The following is a 20,095-nucleotide window of genomic DNA, read 5'->3' as shown; positions in this document are numbered from 1 at the left end:
TGGCCTGCAGTCCTCTTGTCCTCTTGTCCCCACAGTCACCCGAAGGCTGTGCAGTCGTCAGTGGGCCTGCGCTGCTCCCAGCACCGGTTCGTTGCACCAGCACTCACACGAATGAATGTTGTGACTATAGGCTGAGACAACCGCCTTAAAAGAAAGCATAGTTCTCTGCAGAGCATTTCACAGGGTTCTGGCCTGATGTGACCTTGAAGGGGAACTCAGGGATGATGACCCTAGAAAATTAACCCTTGCATTGCAAGCTGGAGGACCGGTAGGAGTCCACTAGGGGAAGAGGTGAAGTAAAGGAACTGCATGTGCAAAGGCCCGGTGGTAGAAAGGAGCATGGTGTGTTTGGTGAACTGGAAGGCAGCTAGCGAGGCTGGAAAAGCTCCAAGAAGGGTATATAGAGGAAGGAGGAGTTGGGTAAGTGGGTGAGGCCCAGGCCTGAAGGGCCACAGGGAGGAGCTTAACATTTTCCTAAGAGTGATGAGGAGCCACGGACAGTATGAAACGGCAGGAATGGGCCACAGGATCAGATTTGCATTTTGAAAGGAGGTGAGTGGGTTGGAGAGTGCCCCGGGTGTGCAGGGGGAGATGATAAGGGGCTCTGGCAACGTGTGGGCAAGACGGGCTGGCGGACTGGCCCCCGTGGGAAGGAGGGAGCAGATTCTGTATATTTAGGAAGTGAAATTCGTGGCCTCAGCAGTGGGGTGGGGAGGTGTGTGGCGGGGGACTTCCAGGTTTCTAGCTCTCCCAACTGGATGATCTACCCTCCCCACTAGAGGGGGACCAGGCTTGGGGCATGAGGCACATGAGTTTGGCCAGAGCAGGGAGAGCCTGAGGGCCTGAGCCCTGGGGGGCAGCATGGAGGAAGCAGCTGCACATACGGGTCTGCAGCTAAGAGGAGTGGGATGTGCTGAGCAGGCAGGGGTGGAGAGTAATGGGGTCAGGGCCAGGATGAGCTGGCCCGGGATGGAGAGCAGGGGTGGAGAAGATGGTCCCCGACGAGCTTCGAGGAACCTCAGCATTTGGTGACTGGGGGGAGCAGGGCTGGGCTAGTCAGGGAGGCAGAGGAGGAGCCGCCAGAGGTGGGGGAAGAGAACCAGCAAAGCAGGAGTGCGTGGCCTCAGTTTCCCCCGCCGCGCTGAGGCATGCTGATAGGCCGGAGTGGGGAGGGAGGCAGGGGCTCCGGGGCTTTGGGACTCTGTGACTCAGCCCTGGGCTTCCCTCTAGCTGGGGTGCGAGGGGGAGCAGGGCCTACTGGAAGTAGTTCAGGGGATACAGCCCCCTCGGCCTGCCCCCGGCGCCCGTCCTCGTGCTCCCCCATCCAGGCCTGACTCGACCCCCCCTTATCTTTCCGCCCCAGGGTGGAACCCCCTCCGCGTCCCTGCTATCTGCAGCCGCCAGCCCAGCCTTTCCTTCTCAGCGTCCCCTGGGGCACAATGGCTGTGGTCCCCTGGGGCCTGGCCTTCCAAGGGCCATCGTGAGGGCAGGCGGCTGGCACTGTCCAGGCCAAGAGACAGCTGGCATTGTGGGGCCCATAATTAATGCGACAGCTCTGGCAGCTGCTCCCTGGCTCAAGCCAGGGGCCGAGGCAAGCAGGACGTAAAAATACCCCTGTGCTAGGAGGGTGCCTGGCCAGTGAGCTCAGCAGTGGGCAGTGCCTTCGGGGCAAAGAGGTGCCCACAGCGGGGAGGCATCCGGGTCTCAGTTAGGCTCTGTCCATGCCTCCCTGCCCTCCCTAATCACCCCACTCCCAGCCCCTCCTTGGCTCCTCTTCTTACCCGGAGGGAGAAGGACAGTCCTTCCTCTTGTCCAGCCCTCATCCCTCCTGCTGCAGAGACAATCCTGCAAGTCCCCGCATGCTGAGGGGTGGGTAGGCCACGCTCTGTCCTCCCCTCCTCAAACCCCATGGGCAGTGCCAGGCAGCTGGGAAAACACAGGGTGGATTTATTAGGAGCAATAATAATTCACCTAGCCAGTATTGGTCCCAAGCACCTACCGCGTGCTGGGGGTACAGCGGGGACCAAGACACAGCTTAGAGTCCAGAGGGCGCGAAAGACTCATCAAATACACAGGGAATAGCTGCTCCCTGGCTGTGGCCACGGGAGGGAATGGGAGTGTGGACGGGGGAGCCTGGTGTCAGGTGCCTTCTGTGTGCCGGGCACCGTGCTTGGCACTTGGTAGACATTGGCCCTTTTAATCCTCGTAGCAGGCTGTGGGGCCCGCAGCCTCTGGCTCTGGGTCCCCTCCGGCAGACCCGAGGACTGGCTCCTTTGAGGGCAGAGGGCTAGCGAGGGGCGAGAGGCTTCGCTGATGCCTTGTCCCCCCTCCCCTTCCTTCCCTCCTCCGACCAGGCCGCGTGGCGCCTGTACTCCACCGACACGAGCCGGGCCTACCTGACGGCCACCTGGTACTACTATGACAGTATCCTGCCATCGTTCAGGTAGGCCCTGCTGCAGGGGGACAGGGTGGGGGTGGGAGGGGGCTGCTGGCCATGCCCCTTGAGGACGGGGGGGGGGGGGGGGGGGGGGAGGCTGGGACTCAGAGCTGGAGGGTGGGAATGGGGCCTGGCTCTGCAAATCCCGTGTAATGCAGAGCCTGGAGCGTCCTCTCCCGTCCTGCTCTGCCCCGGGAAGGTGGTGGACACTGGGTACAGGGTGTGTGTGGGGGTTTGCTGCCCCTCAGGGCGGTGACACAACAGCTATCTCCCCTCCGTCCCAGGTGAGGGAGGGGTTAGCCCCTGCTACCTGGCATGCGGCAGCTGCGCAGAGGAAGTGTGTGCTATGGGCAGGAGCGTGTGTGCCAGAGGTCGGCGCCGGGCCCACCCCAGCGCCCCTGTGTGTGAGCCTGCTCCTGCTTTTCCTGGCCCTTGTGCCCAGAAGCGGGTTCACCCCCCTGGCCCGGGTCGGCAGAAGGCTGCCCCTTATTAGTGACAGTCATCCCTGGGGCCTGTGCCTGGTCCTTGGGCAGGAGTGAAGACCAGAGAGTGCGGCTCAGTCCCCAGGGCAGGCGGGCATCAAGGGAGACTGGGCGAGGCTGGGCGAGGGCTGCTGCGCTCAGTGCTTCTCCCGGGTGGGGGGTGAGGTGGGGGGGGCCTGTTCCTCATTAGTTCTCCAAGAGCAGCTGATTCATGATCCCACTCACCCCTATGCCTGGCTCCCCTTCCCTGCTCCCTCCGGGCTCCAGGGGCTTCCTAGGGGAGGCTCCAGAGGCTTCTTAGGGGAGCCTAGGAGAGAAGGGGTGGGGGAGGGGGCTCCCAGAATCATACTGGGTCCCTCCCTCGTTGCCACTTGGCAGAGGCAAGCTCCCATCTCAGAGATAGGGGTTGGTGGTTGGTCTAGAAGGAGCCCCCCCTTCCAGGGGCAGCTCTAAGGACTCAAGGCTTTAGGGAGCCGGACAGGAGCTGGTTTGTTAGGAATGGGGTGTTTGATTGGGAGAGAGGGAGGGAAGATCTGGGGTAGTCCCGGGGCCTCTGGTAGGAGGGATGGAACTTGGTTTAGAGATTCTAGGTCCGCGGGCCTTCTGCTCCTGGGAGCTCACTGTCACACCCCTGTGATGGGCAGGCAGGGGGCAGGTACCCTCCTTCGGTTATGGAAGCGGACACGGCCTGGAGAGTTAGGAAGGAGCTGGGCCCAAATCTAGTCTCCAGGAACCAGGGGTAGGGGTGGATGCTGGAGGAGTGGGGGGCTGGGCTAGCTACCCCATCAAGTCTCTCTCCTAAAATCCAGTCAGATGAGGAGAGTGAGGATTTCAGGGCTGCCGCTGGCTTCCCGGGAGGCATAGCTCCATGAGCGGAAGTAGGCTACATTCAAGCTCCCGCTTGCCGCCTTCCCAGGGTGCCCTCAAGTTGTGCCCAACCTGCACAACCATACTCGGCAGCCCTGAGGATTTCCCAGGAACTGAGTGCAGAAAGGGAGGGAGGAAGGTTAGTCTTTCCCACCAGCCACCCCCCCACCCTGCCTGTTCTGACTTGGGGTGTTTGCTGAGCCCCTCTAGAGGCAGAGCCTGGAAGGATCTGAGCTCCAGAGCTCGGTGCCCACCAGGCGAGTGGGGGGGTGCCAGGGCCCTGCCTGCCGCTGATGGCGCCCTCTCCTGCAGAGAGCTGGCCCTCTTGTTTGAGCACGTGCAACGGGCCCGCAATGGGGGCCTACGGCCCCTGGAGGTGCGGCGGGCGCCGGTACCCGATGGAGCGCCCTCCCGTTACCCGCCCGTTGCCACCTGCCACCGGCCGGGCAGCGCCTCCTTCTGCCCTGGGGAAAGGTAGGGGCCCCCCGGGGCCGCCACCTCCTCTTGCTTCTCTTCCTCCTCTTCCATTCTTTGTCTCACCCTCTCTCAGACCTGCCTGTGGCCACCATGTGGGTGTCTGGGCCTGTTCTGGGGACTCCCAGGCCTTGTCACGGGGCCGGGGCATTTGTCGTCGGATGGCCTGACAGGTACAGACTGAGAGCCTCTCTGGAGAGGCCAGGCTGGACTCACCTGCTTGTCACCTGGGGCTCTAAGGGTCTGAGCGGGGGAGATGTCCACACCGTCCTCTCCCGGCACCTCCTCCATTCATTCCATTTGTCCTCTTTCTTTCTGTTTCCACGTCCCCTCACTCTTCCATCCCTGCACCCCCATCCCTCCCGGGCAGCTGGAGAGAGGAGGAGGCCGCTGGCCACAGGTGCTTACGGCTCAGGTAATCGTGGGCCCCATTCTGGGGCGCAAGGGCAGGGAACCCCCTCCCCCAGCATGTTCCTCTAGAAGGGGCTCGCCACCTTGCCTCTAGGGAACGAGGTGCCAGCTGGAGACAGAGATCCGTGACTAAGAACCGCTGTAGGACCTACGTAAACTCAGCCAATGACTAATGCTCTTGTCTCGTGCAACCCTTGTCTACAGTTTGGCTAATCCCAGAGGGTCCTCTTGGGATTCTCCCACAATGCCTTTCTTCCTCACTGAGGGACATTTTGCTGCTCCTAACAGTCTCTTTCCCCTTGGCCTGTCTCTCCTGGAGCTTTTGCATCCTGAAAGAAGAACCAAGAAAGAACAATGCTTACCCCTACGTACATGTTCAAACTAGTGGAATTTCAGGCAATTTTGGAGAAGGGCAGCTCTCTAGCTCACAGGATGGGGGAGCGGCTGCTCCTGTAGAGGGTTCAATCCCCCCTCATTCCCCTGCCCTGCCCCCTCCCCATCTCTTTGCTCTGTTTCATCCTCACACATCATCCCTGATCAGCCAGGTGGGCGTCTGGGCCTTGAGCCTCAGGTGTGATTCTGAGCCCTGGGCCCAGAGCAAGGGAGGGGAGAGGCCAGCCACTCAGCCATCAGGAGGCCCGCGTGGTGGAAGCTGGCCTCTGCCACCTGATGCTGTGTGTCCTTGAGAAAGTCATCATGTCACTCTGGGCCTCTGGGTCCTAGGCAGCAATGTGTAGGCGGCTCAGGGGCTCTGGGGTCTCCAGGCTCAAAGGCCTGTGGGGGAGAGGGGGAGGGGTCGGTGCAGAGGATGCCGGGAGCAGCACTTCTTCCCTGTTCTCAGTGAGGGCATCTCTGACCAGGGGCCCAACAGGGAGCAGAAAGCAGCGGGAGACTGGGAGACGGAAGGCCCCTCCAGATCAGGGGCTAGAGGGAGGGAGGCATGACTGGCCAGGCCTGGCTGGGAACTCTCCGGAAGAGAGTGCATGGCACCTCTCCCACCCACAACTGCTGTGGGGCTCTGGGTCCCCCTAAGTCTAGGGCCAGATGACTGCTGAGGGCTTGGCATTCACTAACCCCCAGCCTTGCTTCCGTCTGCCCTGGACTGTCTGTGTGGCTGGGGCTCCTGGTGAGGGTGGTGGAGTGTCCCTTCTTCCCCAGGCACTGCAGGAGGTCGAGCTGTGACTTCTAGGACATCAGTCCCCAGGCTCAGGCCAAATGGCCATATCCTTAACTCTTGGCTATCTGGGCCCTATGGGGTGGGTGCTCCAGACAGGACCCCCTCCCCCCCGCCCGACGCACACACCCACATACATATCTACACTTCTGCTGGTTGTGGTGCTTGTGGAAGGACCCAGAACTACAAGAAGCAGGACTACCTGGGGGATGGCATTGCCAGGGCCAGCACCTCCTCTCTTTGAGGTTTTTCCATGAGGCACTAAGACGCTGTTTCTCAAGGCATGGTCCACTGACTTCCTGCATCAGCATCTGTGGGGCATTGCGTTAAAAAATGCAGATCCCTGGACCTCTCCCCAGGGCCACAGGAGGAGACTCTCTGGAGAAGAGGCACAGAACTCTGCATATTCAACTTGCTCCCCAGGAGATCCTTATGCAAACCCTGATAATCTCTGCATTCTGGGGATGCGGGCTGGAGGAGGATTTGGGTGGGGGTTCTTCTCTCCCACCAGCCACAGGAAGCCAGCCCCATCCTGGCAGCTCCCCACGCTCCACCCACCTGCCCCCTTCCCACTAACCTCTGTGTCTTGTTCTCAACTTCCAGCCAGATGTTTAGTAATAAACGGAGTTTCTTTCGGATCCACGCCAGCTGGAGACCGAGGTACCCCCTCGCCTGCTCCTCCTGTCCCCACTCCTCCTTGCCCCACCCAGTTCGGGGGCTGGAGAGGGGGACAGGATAGGCCAAGGCCAAGGTGCATGTGCCTGCAGCCTGCCGTCTGCCTTGGGGCCCTGAGGAGGCTCTTACCTTCCTGGGGATGCCTCTGCCGGGTCGGAGGGCATGGGCCTGGTGCCCACTCTGCCAGGAGGGACATCTGTAGGAGATTTGGGATGAGTTCTGGCTCTGCCGCTGACCCGCTGTGCGATCTTGGTCAAATTGCTTCCCTTCTCTGGACCTGTGGAACTAGGAACGGGCAGATTGAACTAGAGGCTCTCTGAGGGTCCTTCCCACTCTGACTTGCCACGTGTTGGGTTTAGCTTCCTGGCTTCCCGCTACCCCCTCCCCACCCCCCGGGGACCGAGCAGATGCCTGAAGGAGCTGGGATTGGCACCTCTTTCGCTAACGCTAGAGCCCAGCTCTTAGAGCCGCATCACCACTACATGCCTTAGTACCTGCCCTGTGCCCGGCCCCGCACGAGGGACGTAGCAGTGCATAAAAGACAGTGCCTGCAGAGTTGCAGAGAGCAGTTGCTGTTCTGTGTGATGAATGCAACAAATGAGGAAGCAGAGGGGCTACGGAGCCAGGGTCAGGCACTTCACCTAGAGGAGCCCCCAAAAGGAGTGGACGTGAGGGAGGGCCTGCCAGGCCAAGGAAGCAGCGTGCACCAAGGCAAGGAGGTGAGAGCACAGCTGTGGAAAGGGAGCAGGCAACCCAGTGTGGCCAGATCTGAGAGTGTGGGCTCAGGAGTGAGGTTGGGGGCTGAGCCGGATCGTGAGGAACCCCAAGGCCCTGGCTGAGGGTCATCCAGTAGGCCCTGCCTGGCAGGCTGGGCTCACGGCGTCTTGGGTCTCCTCAGAAGGGCTTCTGGAGCCTTGTGGGTTTGGGGAGCCCGTAAGTATGTGGTTGACAGAGCTTCTGGCTGCCCGTCCAAAAGGCAGTGCTTCTTCGGAACTAGTGTCCTGGATCCGAACCTGGCCGCCACGCACTAGCTAGGGGACCGTCACCAGACGCCTCGAGTGCCTCAGTTTCTGTGGATGGTAATAGCATCTGCTTCCCCTCAAACCGTGCCTGGCTCATAGGAAGTGCTAGATAAGTGGTTGGCCTTGTTCAGTGTGGTGTGTGGAGCAGCTAAGATCTTATTTTTATTTTTATTTATTTTTATTTTTTGTAAAGATTTTATTTATTTATTCATGAGAGACAAAGAGGGAGAGGCAGAGACCCAGGCAGAGGGAGAAGCAGGCTCCTCGCAGGGAGCCCGATGTGTGACTCGATCCTGTGCTCCAGGATCATGCCCTGAGCTGCAGGCAAACTCAACCACTGGGCCACCCAGGCGTCCCAGATCTTATTTTTAAGCATAGCTTGGACACCATGGCTGAAGGCAACGGGGACACAACTGAGAGGTTAAGCTGTGGAGTCTCTGGGTTGGACCTGCCCCTTTGCAAGACGCCGTCAGCAGCGTGGGCATGATGAGCAGGAAGGGCCAGGCCAGGCCAGGGGAGCCAGCCATGAGGCTGCGCAGAGGGGCTGTAGGCAGCATGGGAGGGGATGGGCGGCCTCTTCCCCCTCCAGGAGCGTGGCCTTTGGGCCAGATGGAATCCCTAAAGTCATTCGTTGTGGACGGGAGCACAGGGGTTGATCCAGCAGGGCAGTCGGAGGGCAGCCTGTGTCCAGTCCCGTCCTCCCCCACGGGGTCACCTTAGTCAGGCCTACCCCTCCGTGTCCCAGACCCTGACAGCCCCCTCAGACCAGTCTTTCAACGTTGGCACCAGGGAAGTCTTGGTTCGGATCATTCTTCACTGGTGACAGGGCTGTCACATGCGTTATTTAGCATTGTTGAGCAGCCTCCCTGGCCTCGACCCACTAGATGCCAGGAGCGCCCTCCAATGCGACACCAGAAATGTCTCCAGGCGTTGCTGAGTGTCCCCGGGTGAGCAGAACTGCCCCCAGCAGAGAGCTGCTGCCCTGGACACTGTCCTGATCGCTGGTCCCCGAGAAAGAACAGTCTCTGAAGTCTCAGAAAAGGCTGAGTTCTGATCCTTGCTGCCTCTGGGGCTTTGAGCAGGTCGTTTGACCTCCTTGCCAGTCTGTAAACGAGGGATGGTACCCGCGGAGCCCACCACACAAAGCGGCCGGGAGGGCCAAGGCCTCAGACAGGACCTTGCGTGTCCCGAGGAGCCTGGGGTGGGAAGGAGCTCCCCCGATGTCCACCGCGTGCCAGGTTTCTTTCCATTTTGTTTGAGCTTTTAGGCTCCAGAGAGGCTGACGTGAGCCGTTTCCTGGGCCCTGCCCAAGGAGCTGGAATCCAGGGCCACCCCTGGGAAAACAGTGCCTTCTTACATTCAAGAGGAGCCCAGGGCCTCTGGCTGGCTGGAAAGTTACAGAACCCCACAAACCAGGCTGGAAGCTCCTCCAACCATCACAGAATCAGAGCTGGAAAGGGACCTTTCAAGGCCTCTAGTGCAAGCCTCCAGACCCCTTCCTCCCTGAGTCCTGCTGAGAGCAAGCCCAGTCTTGCTTGCACACTTCTCGTGAATAGGGAGGTCCCCCCCTTCTCCCAGAACATCATTGGAGTGATGTGCTGGGCGCAGAGATCTGGAGTTCCAGGCCTTTGGCTGTGTGCCAGGGCCTTCTCCACCCCGCTCTTGCTCTCCCCCTCGGAGGAGTGCAGGACAGAGGGAGGGGTTGCACGGGCCGGGCGGGTGGGGGGTGCTTGCCAGCATGAGGAGAGCCTGAAGGAATGGCTCTGTAGAGGAGTTTGGGAGAGCCAACCTCAAACTTTGGTTGGCATCTCCGGGATGTGTTGAGGGGATCCTGGGCCAGCAGACAGCATGCTGGATTGTGGGGCTTGCCTCGTCCTTCCCTTCTGATATCCTCAGGGCCCCAATCCACGACCTGTAACCTCTCCCTTCTGGGCAGAGGCCCCTACTCCTAAGGATGGCTCTACATCCTGGCTGCCTTCTCGAAGGTGCCCCTGGTTTCGAGATCTTCCTCACCTCAGCACCTTGGCTCTATACCCTGTACCCCATGCCCAGGGCATGGGGGATCCTAGTTCCCACCCAGCCCTGAAACCAGAACGTGTCCCTTGGTCAGCTCTTGACCTGGAAGTGCCTGACAGTCGGTGGCCCAGTCTCCTCCCCGCATCCCTGTCCCACCTTAGGCCTCCTCCAAGACTGGCTGGTGCTCTCCTGAGCCAGGGCCCAGACATTTGGGGTGAAAGGGCTCCCAACCTGCCCATAAGCCACGGCAAGGAGGCAGTCGTCACGAGGGCATGGGGTGGAGGACGTTTGCATAGGTCCTACCAGACAGTGACGACATGATCCTTGAAACCCTGGGACACAGAGTTACCCTCCCGGGTATTGGCTAGCCAGGGCCTGTCCTGGGCCACCTGGGGTCTTCCTCCGAGGATCGGGGATGTGGTAGGGAGTTGGGGTGCAGGAAGGGAGGTCTGAGCACACACCCGGACGTGCACATGTGTGTACCTGTGCACACAGATGTGCAGGGGTTGTTAAAATGGGGGTTCATTAGGCAGTGGGGGGTGCGGAGCTGGGAGAGTGGGCCTCAGTCCAGGTGGGCAGCTCTCAGGCAGGGGGGACCACAGGAGAACGGCTTAAGACCTTCACTGGGGCGGGGAGAGGGGGCACCAGACATGTCCCGGGCGTAGATGTGGGCTCGGCAGCCAGACCACAAGGCCAAGGCCCTCTGCGGCCGGCACGTTGCACCCCGGGCGGGGGCACTGTTTCTGCTCGAGTCTGCGATGCACACCTTGGGAGTTTGGCAATGTTCTGCCTGCAAAGCGGTACCACGTCCTAAAGCCCTGACCCGACCCGTGTGGGATCGGAGAGCTCCAGCAGGAAAGGAGGAAAATATAAATTGACAGTGTAGACACACTGGTACCGTGCTCACACACACACACACACACACACACACACACACCCCGCCAGCTCCACAGCCGGCCTCTGTGTACAGTGAGGACCTGGAGGCCTTTCTCAGTGTGCATGGCCAGGTGAGCCTCTCCATCCCTCAGCAGCCCGTCTGTGCGCAAAGGGGTGGCCACCTCCACCTCCACCCACCCACCTGAGCCAGGCCCAGCTCTCCCATCCTCCTGTCTGTCTCTGACTTGCTTCTTGGGTCTCTCTCACTCCTTCCGCTCTGACATCTGTCTCCTGTGTGCCTCCCTTATCTGTCTGTGCAATGAGGGGTGGGAGATGGGGGTAGGGAGGGGATCTGCTCAGACTGACCCCGCATCAGCTTCTGGAAGGGTCAGGGAACCCCTTGCCACGCCCTTGTTCCAACCCAGGAAGCCTCCACTTGGTGGAGAATCAAAACCCAGTAGCCACCCCCAAGCCCCCTGAACACTCCCCCTCCCTGCTCCAGCTAACTTGGCTCTCTCCCCCACCCGACCTGCCCTGCCAGCAGCCGGATGGGCATCAAGGACCGCATCCGCATGGGCAGCTCTCAGCGACGGACGGGCCCCTCCAAGCAGCACCTGGCACCTCCGCCAATGCCCACCTCCCCAGGCAGCGAGCAGGTGGGCGAGGCCGCCAGCCCCACCAAGGTGCAAAAGAGCTGGAGCTTCAATGATCGCACCCGCTTCCGGGCCTCCCTGAGACTCAAACCCCGCACCTCGGCCGAGGGTGAGCCCCTGGGGGCCTGGGGCCCAGGACCTACCTGCGGTGGGGGGAACCGAGTCTGGACGAGGGGTGGCAGGATGGTTCTGGTCCCAGCTCTCTAACTGCTCGACCGTCTTTGGGCTTTGGTTTTCTGGTCTGTGAATTGGGCGCTGTAACACCTGCTTTGCCAGGCTGCAGACTGTTCAAGAATCAAATGAGAATGTAGAGGGTGGCACTTGGGAGGGGTTAAGAGGGCAGGCTTTGGAGCCAGGCTGCTGGGGTTTGAATCCCGGCTTTGCCACTTATGGGAAAGTTTTAGGATCCCATGAGCCAGTCCTTGGGAAGCGCTGACCTATGGGAGCCTGGGCACGGCTGGCGCCCAGGGCCTCGTCTTCCCTGCCCAGGAAGCTGCCTGCCTTCCACCCTCCCTGGCCCCGTGGAGCAAGGATAGCATCCCCTCTCCGTGCACTGCAGCAGCCTGGGAGGAGCGTCTCTCACCCCGATAGAGAAGGACTGGCTTTCAGGGCCTGACCCAGCAGCGGAGCTGCTGGCACAGGAGCCAGGGGCTCAAGCTCCCTTCCCTCGTGGCTGAAGGATAAGACCGCATGTGTGATTATGTGCAGAGGCCTCGGGTCCCTGGTCTCTGGGGCTCGCTGTGCTCGTGGGACCAGGGGGACTTCCTCCCGGGCTGCGTGGAATTTACCTCAGGCCAAACCCTAAAACAGCTCCCGCTTACCTGGCCCCCAGGCAGATTCTCACCCTGACCGGTCATAGGGCAGATGGGCATGCAGTGAACCAGGGTTTTCCACGTGGGGTAAAGCAGCCAGGGAGGCTGGAGCCTGGTCTGCCTTGTGCCCCCAAGAAGGTTCTAGACCCTTTCTGAGCCTGTCTCCTTATCAGTATCTCTAAAGGGGGGTCCGGCAGGTGGTGGTAGGGGTTGGGAGTGGCCCCTTCTGCTGCCACCACCTGGCCCCCTGACTTTCCAGAGGGCCCCTCGGAGGAAGTGGCGGAAGAGAAGAGCTACCAGTGTGAGCTCACAGTGGACGACGTCATGCCCGCTGTGAAGACGGTCATTCGCTCCGTCAGGTGAGACTGAGGCCTGAGGTGCCCCCTCCCAACCTGTCTGCCACCCATTGCTGCTCCCCATCTGGGGCCTGCCCTCATGGCCAGGCCTGGCCTGGCTCCCGGGCATGCCAGCTGCTGCCTGCCTGGCACCCTTGGCGGTGCTGGCTGGCGGGGACCCCGGAGTGTGGGTGGGGTGGGAGGTGGCATATGGCTCCCAGCAGGGCTTGCTCATCCTCTTCACGTCTGGAGGGCTGGCTGGCTAGGGCGGTAGGCTCGGCTGCCCACTAGGGTCCCTGTCCTATACCCGCAGGGTCCTCTCCGAGTCCCCCCCAACCCTTCCCCCTGCTCTAGCTGTGTACCACCTCCTGCCTGTCCCCACGTCTGTCCTGGGGGCTCTTTCCTTCCATCTCTGTCTCAGTTTCATCTTCCTTTCGCTGCTGTGTCTCACCGTTTCTCTCTCTCCTGGGTCTCTTGACCTCAGCTTGTCTGGCTCCCTCAGGGCTTCCTCTAGAGCAGAGCTTTTCAAACCACAGGTCACAACAGTTTGAAATCAACTTAGTAAAATCAATTTAGTGGGCCATGGTCAGCATTTACCAAAAAAAAAAAAAAAAAAAGGAATAGAAAATAGCAGAGTGCATTCCCCAGTAGGAAGGATAAATAATGTTGATGAAACATACGTTTCAGTTACGTGTGTGTGTGGATACTGGTTTCTGATGTAAAATGTATTTTTTAAAAGATTTATTTATTTTGGGGGGGTGAACAGGGGGAGGGGCAGAGGGAGAGGGAGAGAGGGAATCCCAAGCAGACTGGCGGCTGAGTGCAGAGCCCGATGACGATGACGGCAGGGCTGGATCCCACCACCCTGAGATCGTGACCTGAGCCAAAACCAAGAGTTGGACACCTAACTGACTGAGCCACCCAGGCGCCCCGTAAAATGTATTTCTTAGGGTGGGTCTGGGTCAAGCAAGTTTGGAAGCCCCTGTCCTCCAGCTTCCTGCTCAAGACTCTCCCCGTCCAGGGCACTCCCCACACAGGCGGGCAGAACTATCATGCCAACCAGAGGAAACCCCACGGCCCCTTCCCCACCACCCCAGCTGGCCGTTGCCCAGTCTCTGCCAGGGATTCGGGGCTCCCCAGAGTTCCTCCTCACTTACCCCCCACCTCCACCCACTAGCCTCCTTTTCAAGGCCAATCTCTTTCTCAGCTTTTTTTTTTTTTTTTTTTAGATTTTATTTATTTGAGAGTGAGTGAGAGAGAAAAAGAGAGAGAGCACAAACGCTGGGAGAGGGAGAAGCAGACTCCTCACTGAGCAGGGAGCCGGACTCGGGGCTCAATCCCAGGACCCTGGGATCATGACCCAAGCTGAAGGCAGAGGCTTAACCCAACTGAGCCACCCAGGAGCCCCATCTTTCTCTGTCTTCTTACCTGCCACCCCACCTCCCCAGGTGGATCTGCCCCTTAGTTTCACTCTGGCTCCTAGTTCTGGCTCCTTTGAACAGAATCTCCCTCACATGCCTCCATGTCTGTCTGCGTCCAGGAGGTCTCTTTTCATCCCCCTCTTGCCCTTGGGACCGGAATCACTCTCAAGACTTGTCGTCTGACCTCCTCAGCTGAGAGCCCCCTTCTCATCATCCCAGACCATCCCTCCATTCCTTGCCATGGCCTTTGTCACCCCATAACTGTGTCCTGTCTCCCACTCCACAGCAGGGCTACTCAGATCAAGGATTGGATCTGATGCCTTTTTGGGTGTCCAGGGTCCAGTTATTAGTGGTGCTAATAAACATTTGTGGAACGAATGCAAAAATGTCTTCCCCCAAGCCGTCTTGATCACCGGTGTTCACAGATGCCTGCCCTGTGTCCCAGCTAGCAGGGAGAAACCAGGCCCAGACCCTGCCCTCCCAGGCTAATGCTACTGCAGATACAGGCACATTAAAATTAATAATAATAATAATAATAATAATAATAATAATAATAAATAATAATAATAATAATAATACCAGGGAGAGACATCAGAGGGCTAGGGGTGGAACCTGGTGGGGAGGAGGGAGGCTGGGAGACCCAGCAGGGGCTTTTGCAGTGACCCAAGCAGAAGGTGCTCTCATGCTGGGCAGAAGGCTAGCTAGCAAAGGGATGGAAGGATAGCAAAGGGGGCTGGGAAAGAATCCGTTTCCGCTGAGACCCCCCTCTCTGGACAGGATCCTGAAATTCCTGGTGGCCAAAAGGAAATTCAAGGAGACGCTGCGACCATACGACGTGAAGGACGTCATCGAGCAGTACTCGGCGGGGCACCTGGACATGCTGGGCCGGATCAAGAGCCTGCAGGCTCGGTGGGTGCACGGGCAGTGAGGCGACCCCAGCCCCAAAGCGAGCCCTGCGAGGGGGGGAGCACCCACCCCCACCACCCCGACCCCGCGCCGGGACAGAGCCGCCAGCGCCCCCTAGGGGCCGCGGCGGGAGCTGGAGGTTCTGGCCTGGGCTAGGCTCCTGGCTTGCAGGGCGCACCTGCCTTGAGCCTGAAGAAGGACCCAGACGCCCGTCCTCTATGCGAACCCTATTGGTCTGCGCTCCTCGGGGGACGTCTTTAGATGGCTGTTTCCTGGCCCTAAAATAATAGGATTAAAAATAATTAGTGATCTCCCATCTGCCAAGCGCATAGGAAATCGTCCTCAATGCTGCCCACCTCTTGCCTCAGGAACCCTCCCGCATCTCTTCTCTCCACCCAGCATATAGGAAGAATTCTTGCACCAAGACCTTAATCACCTACACCTTGCTCTTTTCCTCTTGTGGTCTGCATTCTCACTGTCCACTCATTGACTTGGTCTCTTAAGAAACAGTCATTGAGCTTTTGTTACTTTTGCCAGACAGTGGGGCTCTGGTAGAAAGCAAGAGTCCCTGGCCTCATGGAGCTTTTATTCTGGTGGAAGGAGAACAGATGATAAGTAAGTGAAACTAGACGATGTCAGATGATGATCAAGGCTAAGGAGAAACAGAAGGGTTAGGTTGTTGAGGTTTGTGATTTTAAATAGGCAAGAAGCTGACATTTGAGAAAAGAATTGAAGGTGCCTGAAGGCTACAGGCAACCCTGTGGCTGTTGAAGAGTTTTCAGAGGGAACAGCAAGAGCAAAGGTTCCGGCAAGTGTCTGGGGTGTTGTTTTAGGAACAGCAAGGAGCCCAGTGTGTCTGTTCTGGCCTGAGAGAAGTAGGCGAGGTTAGTAGATGAATGGCACTTGGACTGTATAAAGCCCTGTAGGCCACTGCAGACAAGCTGGCATTCATCCAGGGGGAGATGCAAGCCTTGGAGAACTTTGAGCAAAGGACTGGCAAGATCTGAGTTGTATTTTAAAAGGAGCACCCTGGGTGCTGTGCTGAGAATGACCTATCAGGGAGCGAGGGTGAAAGCAGGGCGACCAGTGAGGAGGCTGCTTCAGACGTGCAGGCAAGAGATGATGAGGACTTGGACCAGTGTTGGCAGCAGTGGAGGTGGGGAGAAGCGTGCACACTCCAGATATATTTTGAAGGTCGAGCCGACAGGGTTTTCTGATGGGAAGTATAAGAGAAAAAAAAGAAAGTCAAGGCTGAAGCCAAGGGTGATGGCTCGAGGAACAGGAAAAAGTTGGTTTGTTGACATGGAGAAGGCAACAAGTGCAGCAGGTTGCACTCAGGAGAGCTGGGAGGTGTTGGGTTATGATGCCCATCGGACCTCTACGAGGAGTGTTGCTCTGGCAGTTAGGCTGAGCAGTTTGGGCTTCAGAGGAGAGGTGTGGGCTGGAGAGACAGATTTGCTGTCAACAGGGTACAGAGGAATTGCAAATGTGGAACGGAAGACGTCACTTAGTGAGAGTGCATAGAGAAGAGAGGTCCCAGGAGTGAGCCTTGGGTCTTGTGCTGTTTCCTGGAGGTGAAGGAGGCGGGACCAGCAAAGGATGGTGAGAAGGAGAGGTTAGGGACGCCGGAGGAGAGCTGGGAGAAGGTGGTGTTTGCGACCCCACGTGAAGGAAGTGCAGGAGGAAGGGCGATCAGATGTGCCAAGTGCCACTAAAAAGGTATAAAGAGGCCGAGAGTTGATCATCGAATTTAACAGCACAGGTCATTTGGGATCTTGACAGCAGTAGGTTTGGTGAGATGGTGGGAATGAAAGCCTGCCTGGAATAGGTTTAAGAGAGAGAGGGAGGAAAGAAATTGGAGATAGAGGGCAGAGAGAATGCTTTCAAGAGTCACGCTATGGCTCTGTGGGCCAGCTCCAGCTGCGTCCGCCTTATAACTCGCATTCCTGCTTGGGTCTCTCTTTTCCCGTCCACCGTCTTCCCACCAGGCAGTTGCTTTACTCATCATGCTGGTGTGTGGTGCTCTTCCACTGCTGGGCTAGTTGGAACACCTGCAAACCTGGAAGGCCCCTCCATCCAGCTCAGTCTCCATTCGTCAGGGCAGAAGGGCGCCCTCCTACCCGTGCAGGCTGGGTCTCCCCGTTCCCCAGGCAACCTAGAGTGCTTGAGGGAGCGGGGGAGGGGTGGCTGGCGTGTGCCTGGGCCCTTTGACGGTTACCTTCCTCCGCAGGGTGGACCAGATTGTGGGCCGGGGGCCCGGGGACCGGAAGGCCCGAGAGAAGGGAGACAAGGGGCCCTCCGACACGGAGGCGGTGGATGAGATCAGCATGATGGGACGCGTGGTCAAGGTGGAGAAGCAGGTGAGTATGGGATGGAGCTTCGCTGCTATGGCGGAGCTGGTCGTGGGCCGAGAAGCTCCAGAGGGCCGCGGGGAGGTTGCCCGCCTCAGCCGCCGCCGGGAACCCCAGCCTGGGGGGCGGGAGCAGGGCCGGCGCCCCGCAGATAAGCCCCGCCTCCCAGGAAGCCCGCCCACGCCTGCCAAGCCCCGCCTCCCGGTGGGCGTGGCCTCAGGTGAACCCGACCCGGTGTCGTCTGCTGCCACGTGACCCCGCCTCCGTTGTCCATCTCTAGCTCCCGGAATACTGCAACCAGTCACAATTAAATTTCCCTCCGGGAAAAAAAAATAAATAAAAATAAATAAATAAATTTCCCTCCGGGAATGAACCTCCCCACCCCCCTTCCGTTTCCCACCTCCGCCCCGCCTCCTGGCCCGCCCCTCCGAGCCCCGCCTCCCGCCCGAGCCCCGCCCCTCCGGAGCCCCGCCTCCCTCCCAAGCCCCGCCTCCAGCCGCGCCCCGCCCCCGGCAGGTGCAGTCCATCGAGCAGAAGCTGGACCTGCTGCTGGGCTTCTACTCGCGCTGCCTGCGCTCCGGCACGTCGGCCAGCCTGGGCACCGTGCAGGTGCCGCTCTTCGACCCCGACATCACCTCCGACTACCACAGCCCCGTGGACCACGAGGACATCTCCGTCTCCGCGCAGACGCTCAGCATCTCCCGCTCGGTCAGCACCAACATGGACTGAGGGGCTTCTCAGGGGCGGGGCAGCACACGGCCGGCCCCTGGGGCTGGCGCTCGGCCCGCCCTCGGAGGCCCCGGACTCCTCTCTTACTTGAACTTGCTCCCGTGCGGGGAGGGAGGCCACACGCAGTATTGAGCTGCCTGGGTGGGCGCGATACCCGGCGTGGGGGTGCCAGCGACCTGCCCCACCTCAGGAGCGTGAGATGTCCGGCCCCCCAGAGCCCCACCCGTTCCATCGAGGCCCCGCATGGCCCGCTGGGCAGGGGCCGTGTCCCGGGAGTGGGAGTGGGGCACTGGGGTCCTGGGCCCCGACCCAGCTTCCAGCTATGCAAGGTGAGGTCTCCGGCCCGCCCTTCGGACAGAGCAGGGAAACCCTCCCGCCAAGTCCCCGCCCCACTTGGGGTGGGCCCAAGGTGCCCAGGGGTACCTATAAGCATAGAACCCTGCCGCAAGGCAGTTGGGCACCATATATGCAAACTATGTTAAATATGCAACTTTGGGGACCCCCATGGGGTCCCTCTGCCCCTCCCTCATTGGGAGATGGGCCCCAGCAATAGCTGGTCTCAGGCTGCTTGGCCATGCCCCCCATCCTTGTTCTTTGGCTTACCACCCGCTCCTCACCCAGCATGGGGCCTGTTTATCCCTTGCCTCCCCAAGGGCAGCGCATGGGCCTTTCTTCCCATTGGCAGGTATCCCCTCCCAGGGGCTCCTTCCTCCTGCTGGACGTCCACTCCCCTCCTTGGCCCTCCAGACACCTCGGTCAGCACAGGTTTCTGTATTGGCCTCCAAATCTCCCATGGACAGTGCTCCTGTGGTCACACAAAGTTTCCCTGAACATGCGGAAAGCCTCTCCTACTCACTGACGCACACGATCACACACACTTGGAGACACGAGCACACAGCCATTCAGCCTTTCTTGGGCCTCGGCAGCTGATGCCAGGGGACAGAGGAAGCCTGCCGGTCCATCTGAGTAGGAGAGGGAGCTCTGAAGTGACCCCAGGCCTCACCTCAGAGTTTTACTAGCTCCCGTTTCTCAAGATCTACTTCTCACTGGTCCAAGAGCCCTACCTGCTGCTTCTGCTGCCCCCAAAGGTCCTCCTACAGCACAACTCAGGCCTAGGCCTCTCGGGCCTGGACGGCACTGGAAAGACCCAGGCCCTTCCCCAGGGTGGTTGTCAGGCCTGCTTCCACTAGACTTGCCCCCTTCCTCGTCCGTCTCAGCCCCTGAGAGAATACTAATGCATTTAGCAACTCCTATTTGTCGGGCACCAGCTGTGCCTTTGGCATTCGCAGGCACCGTTTCCCTCCTTCTGCACCTCACTCTTCACTTCAGTTGGCAGCCCCCCCATACTGGCATTAAGTCCCCCCCTCCATGCCAGGCCCTCAGCACGTCTGAGGGCATCCCTACCTTTCTGTCCCTCTTTTTTGCAAAGCCAATGCAGGGAGCAGGAGGGTGATGGGTAGTGGACCAATGGTGACCGTCTGTGGGGTACCAGGGAACCAGGGGCTCAGGCCCAGCCACCTGCATCTCATGACTGGGGACCTGCATGCACCAGCTCCAGGGCTGGGGCTGGATCTTGCTCAGCCCCATGGTGCCCAGCCTCTGCCCCCACATACCCTCTGCATGTGACCATCATGCCCTGGATGGAGCCTGTCCTGGCTCACCTCACCTGCACTGCACTGTCCCCAGAGAGCCACCCCCTATCCCCTCAGAGACAGAGCTGTGGAGAGGGGCAGGAGAATGGGATCACCCTATGACCAAAGGAGATTTGGGATGAAGCCCTCCCTCTTTCCACGATCGAGGTTCCCCCACCAACCCCGTTCTCGGATATGCAAGTACCTCACTTTGTTAACTTATTAACTTATTGGTTTCATTAAAGTTTTCAGTAGGAGGTGGTTGCTTTTGGCTGTTCAGTGGCTCTGGGTGGGGTACCTGGTCTGGGGGTGGGGATGAAGACACTTGGATTAGTCGGCACTCTTCTGGTTGTAAACCACAAAACCCTAACCCATTATAGCTTAAGAGAAAAGGAAGGAAGGAAGGAAGGAAGGAAGGAAGGAAGGAAGGAAGGAAGGAAAATTTTTAAAAAGGAAGGAGGAGAAAGAAAGAGGAAAAGAAAAGCAAAAAGAAAGAAAGAAAGCCGAGATAAATAAACTGCCTGGAGTCTAGAATGGTTTTAGGCAGAGCCAGAGCTAGGTGCTTTAACTGTCAGGGATCTGTCTTGTGTCTCAGCCTCCCTCTCAGGCAGGCTGACCTCTCATGATGACCCTGGCACTTACAAATGTACTTTCTCTTGGCTTAGGGCCCCAGTGAAAAGTGAGTACCAGTTCCCTAATAGTTTGTGTCAGTCAGGGTCTGCTTAGGAAGGCGGAAACTAGGCTAGGTTTTCAACGATGAGAATTCACCATAGGGACCGGATTACCCTGGTGTAGGTGGGCTCAAAGAGCCAGAAGAACGAAG

The 20,095-nt window shown here is 59.2% G+C and overlaps 1 protein-coding gene and 1 long non-coding RNA gene across 17 annotated transcripts in view; one reads left to right on the top strand and one right to left on the bottom strand.

The window, feature by feature from the left end:
• Positions 1 to 19,529, top strand: part of KCNQ4 (potassium voltage-gated channel subfamily Q member 4) — a 52,254-nt gene extending 32,725 nt beyond the window's left edge. For 3 of the 9 annotated variants that reach the window (XM_077844530.1, XM_077844521.1, XM_077844529.1), the window contains exons 8-13: positions 2,355 to 2,443; positions 4,099 to 4,260; positions 10,976 to 11,196; positions 12,159 to 12,258; positions 14,433 to 14,564; positions 16,792 to 17,182. In XM_077844530.1, the coding sequence (XP_077700656.1) occupies positions 2,355 to 2,443; positions 4,099 to 4,260; positions 10,976 to 11,196; positions 12,159 to 12,258; positions 14,433 to 14,564; positions 16,792 to 17,167 (1,080 nt within the window). In that variant the 3' untranslated portion in view covers positions 17,168 to 17,182. Of the gene's footprint in view, positions 1 to 2,354; positions 2,444 to 4,098; positions 4,261 to 6,448; positions 6,506 to 10,975; positions 11,197 to 12,158; positions 12,259 to 14,432; positions 14,565 to 16,791; positions 17,183 to 17,428 lie in introns of those variants that run through there. The other 6 variants (XM_077844525.1, XM_077844523.1, XM_077844528.1 and 3 more) reach the window with 6 other exon arrangements.
• Positions 12,961 to 17,240, bottom strand: LOC144281787 (uncharacterized). Of its 8 annotated transcripts, XR_013350187.1 has the most exons (5): positions 16,780 to 17,240; positions 15,614 to 16,620; positions 14,998 to 15,151; positions 14,744 to 14,839; positions 12,961 to 13,112 (listed from the first exon to the last, which is right to left on the bottom strand). It is a non-coding gene; the product is annotated as an uncharacterized LOC144281787 (long non-coding RNA). The 8 variants fall into 8 exon arrangements; XR_013350183.1 differs by lacking the exon at positions 16,780 to 17,240 and having other exon boundaries at positions 14,740 to 14,839; positions 15,614 to 16,773; XR_013350182.1 differs by lacking the exon at positions 16,780 to 17,240 and having other exon boundaries at positions 15,614 to 16,773.
• Positions 19,530 to 20,095: the final 566 nt, after the last annotated feature.

Source organism: Canis aureus, chromosome 13, assembly GCF_053574225.1.
Source record: "Canis aureus isolate CA01 chromosome 13, VMU_Caureus_v.1.0, whole genome shotgun sequence".
Lineage (NCBI taxonomy): Eukaryota > Metazoa > Chordata > Mammalia > Carnivora > Canidae > Canis > Canis aureus.
The sequence above is the reverse complement of the archived record's forward strand: the minus strand, read 5'-3'. Positions and strand labels throughout refer to the sequence as shown.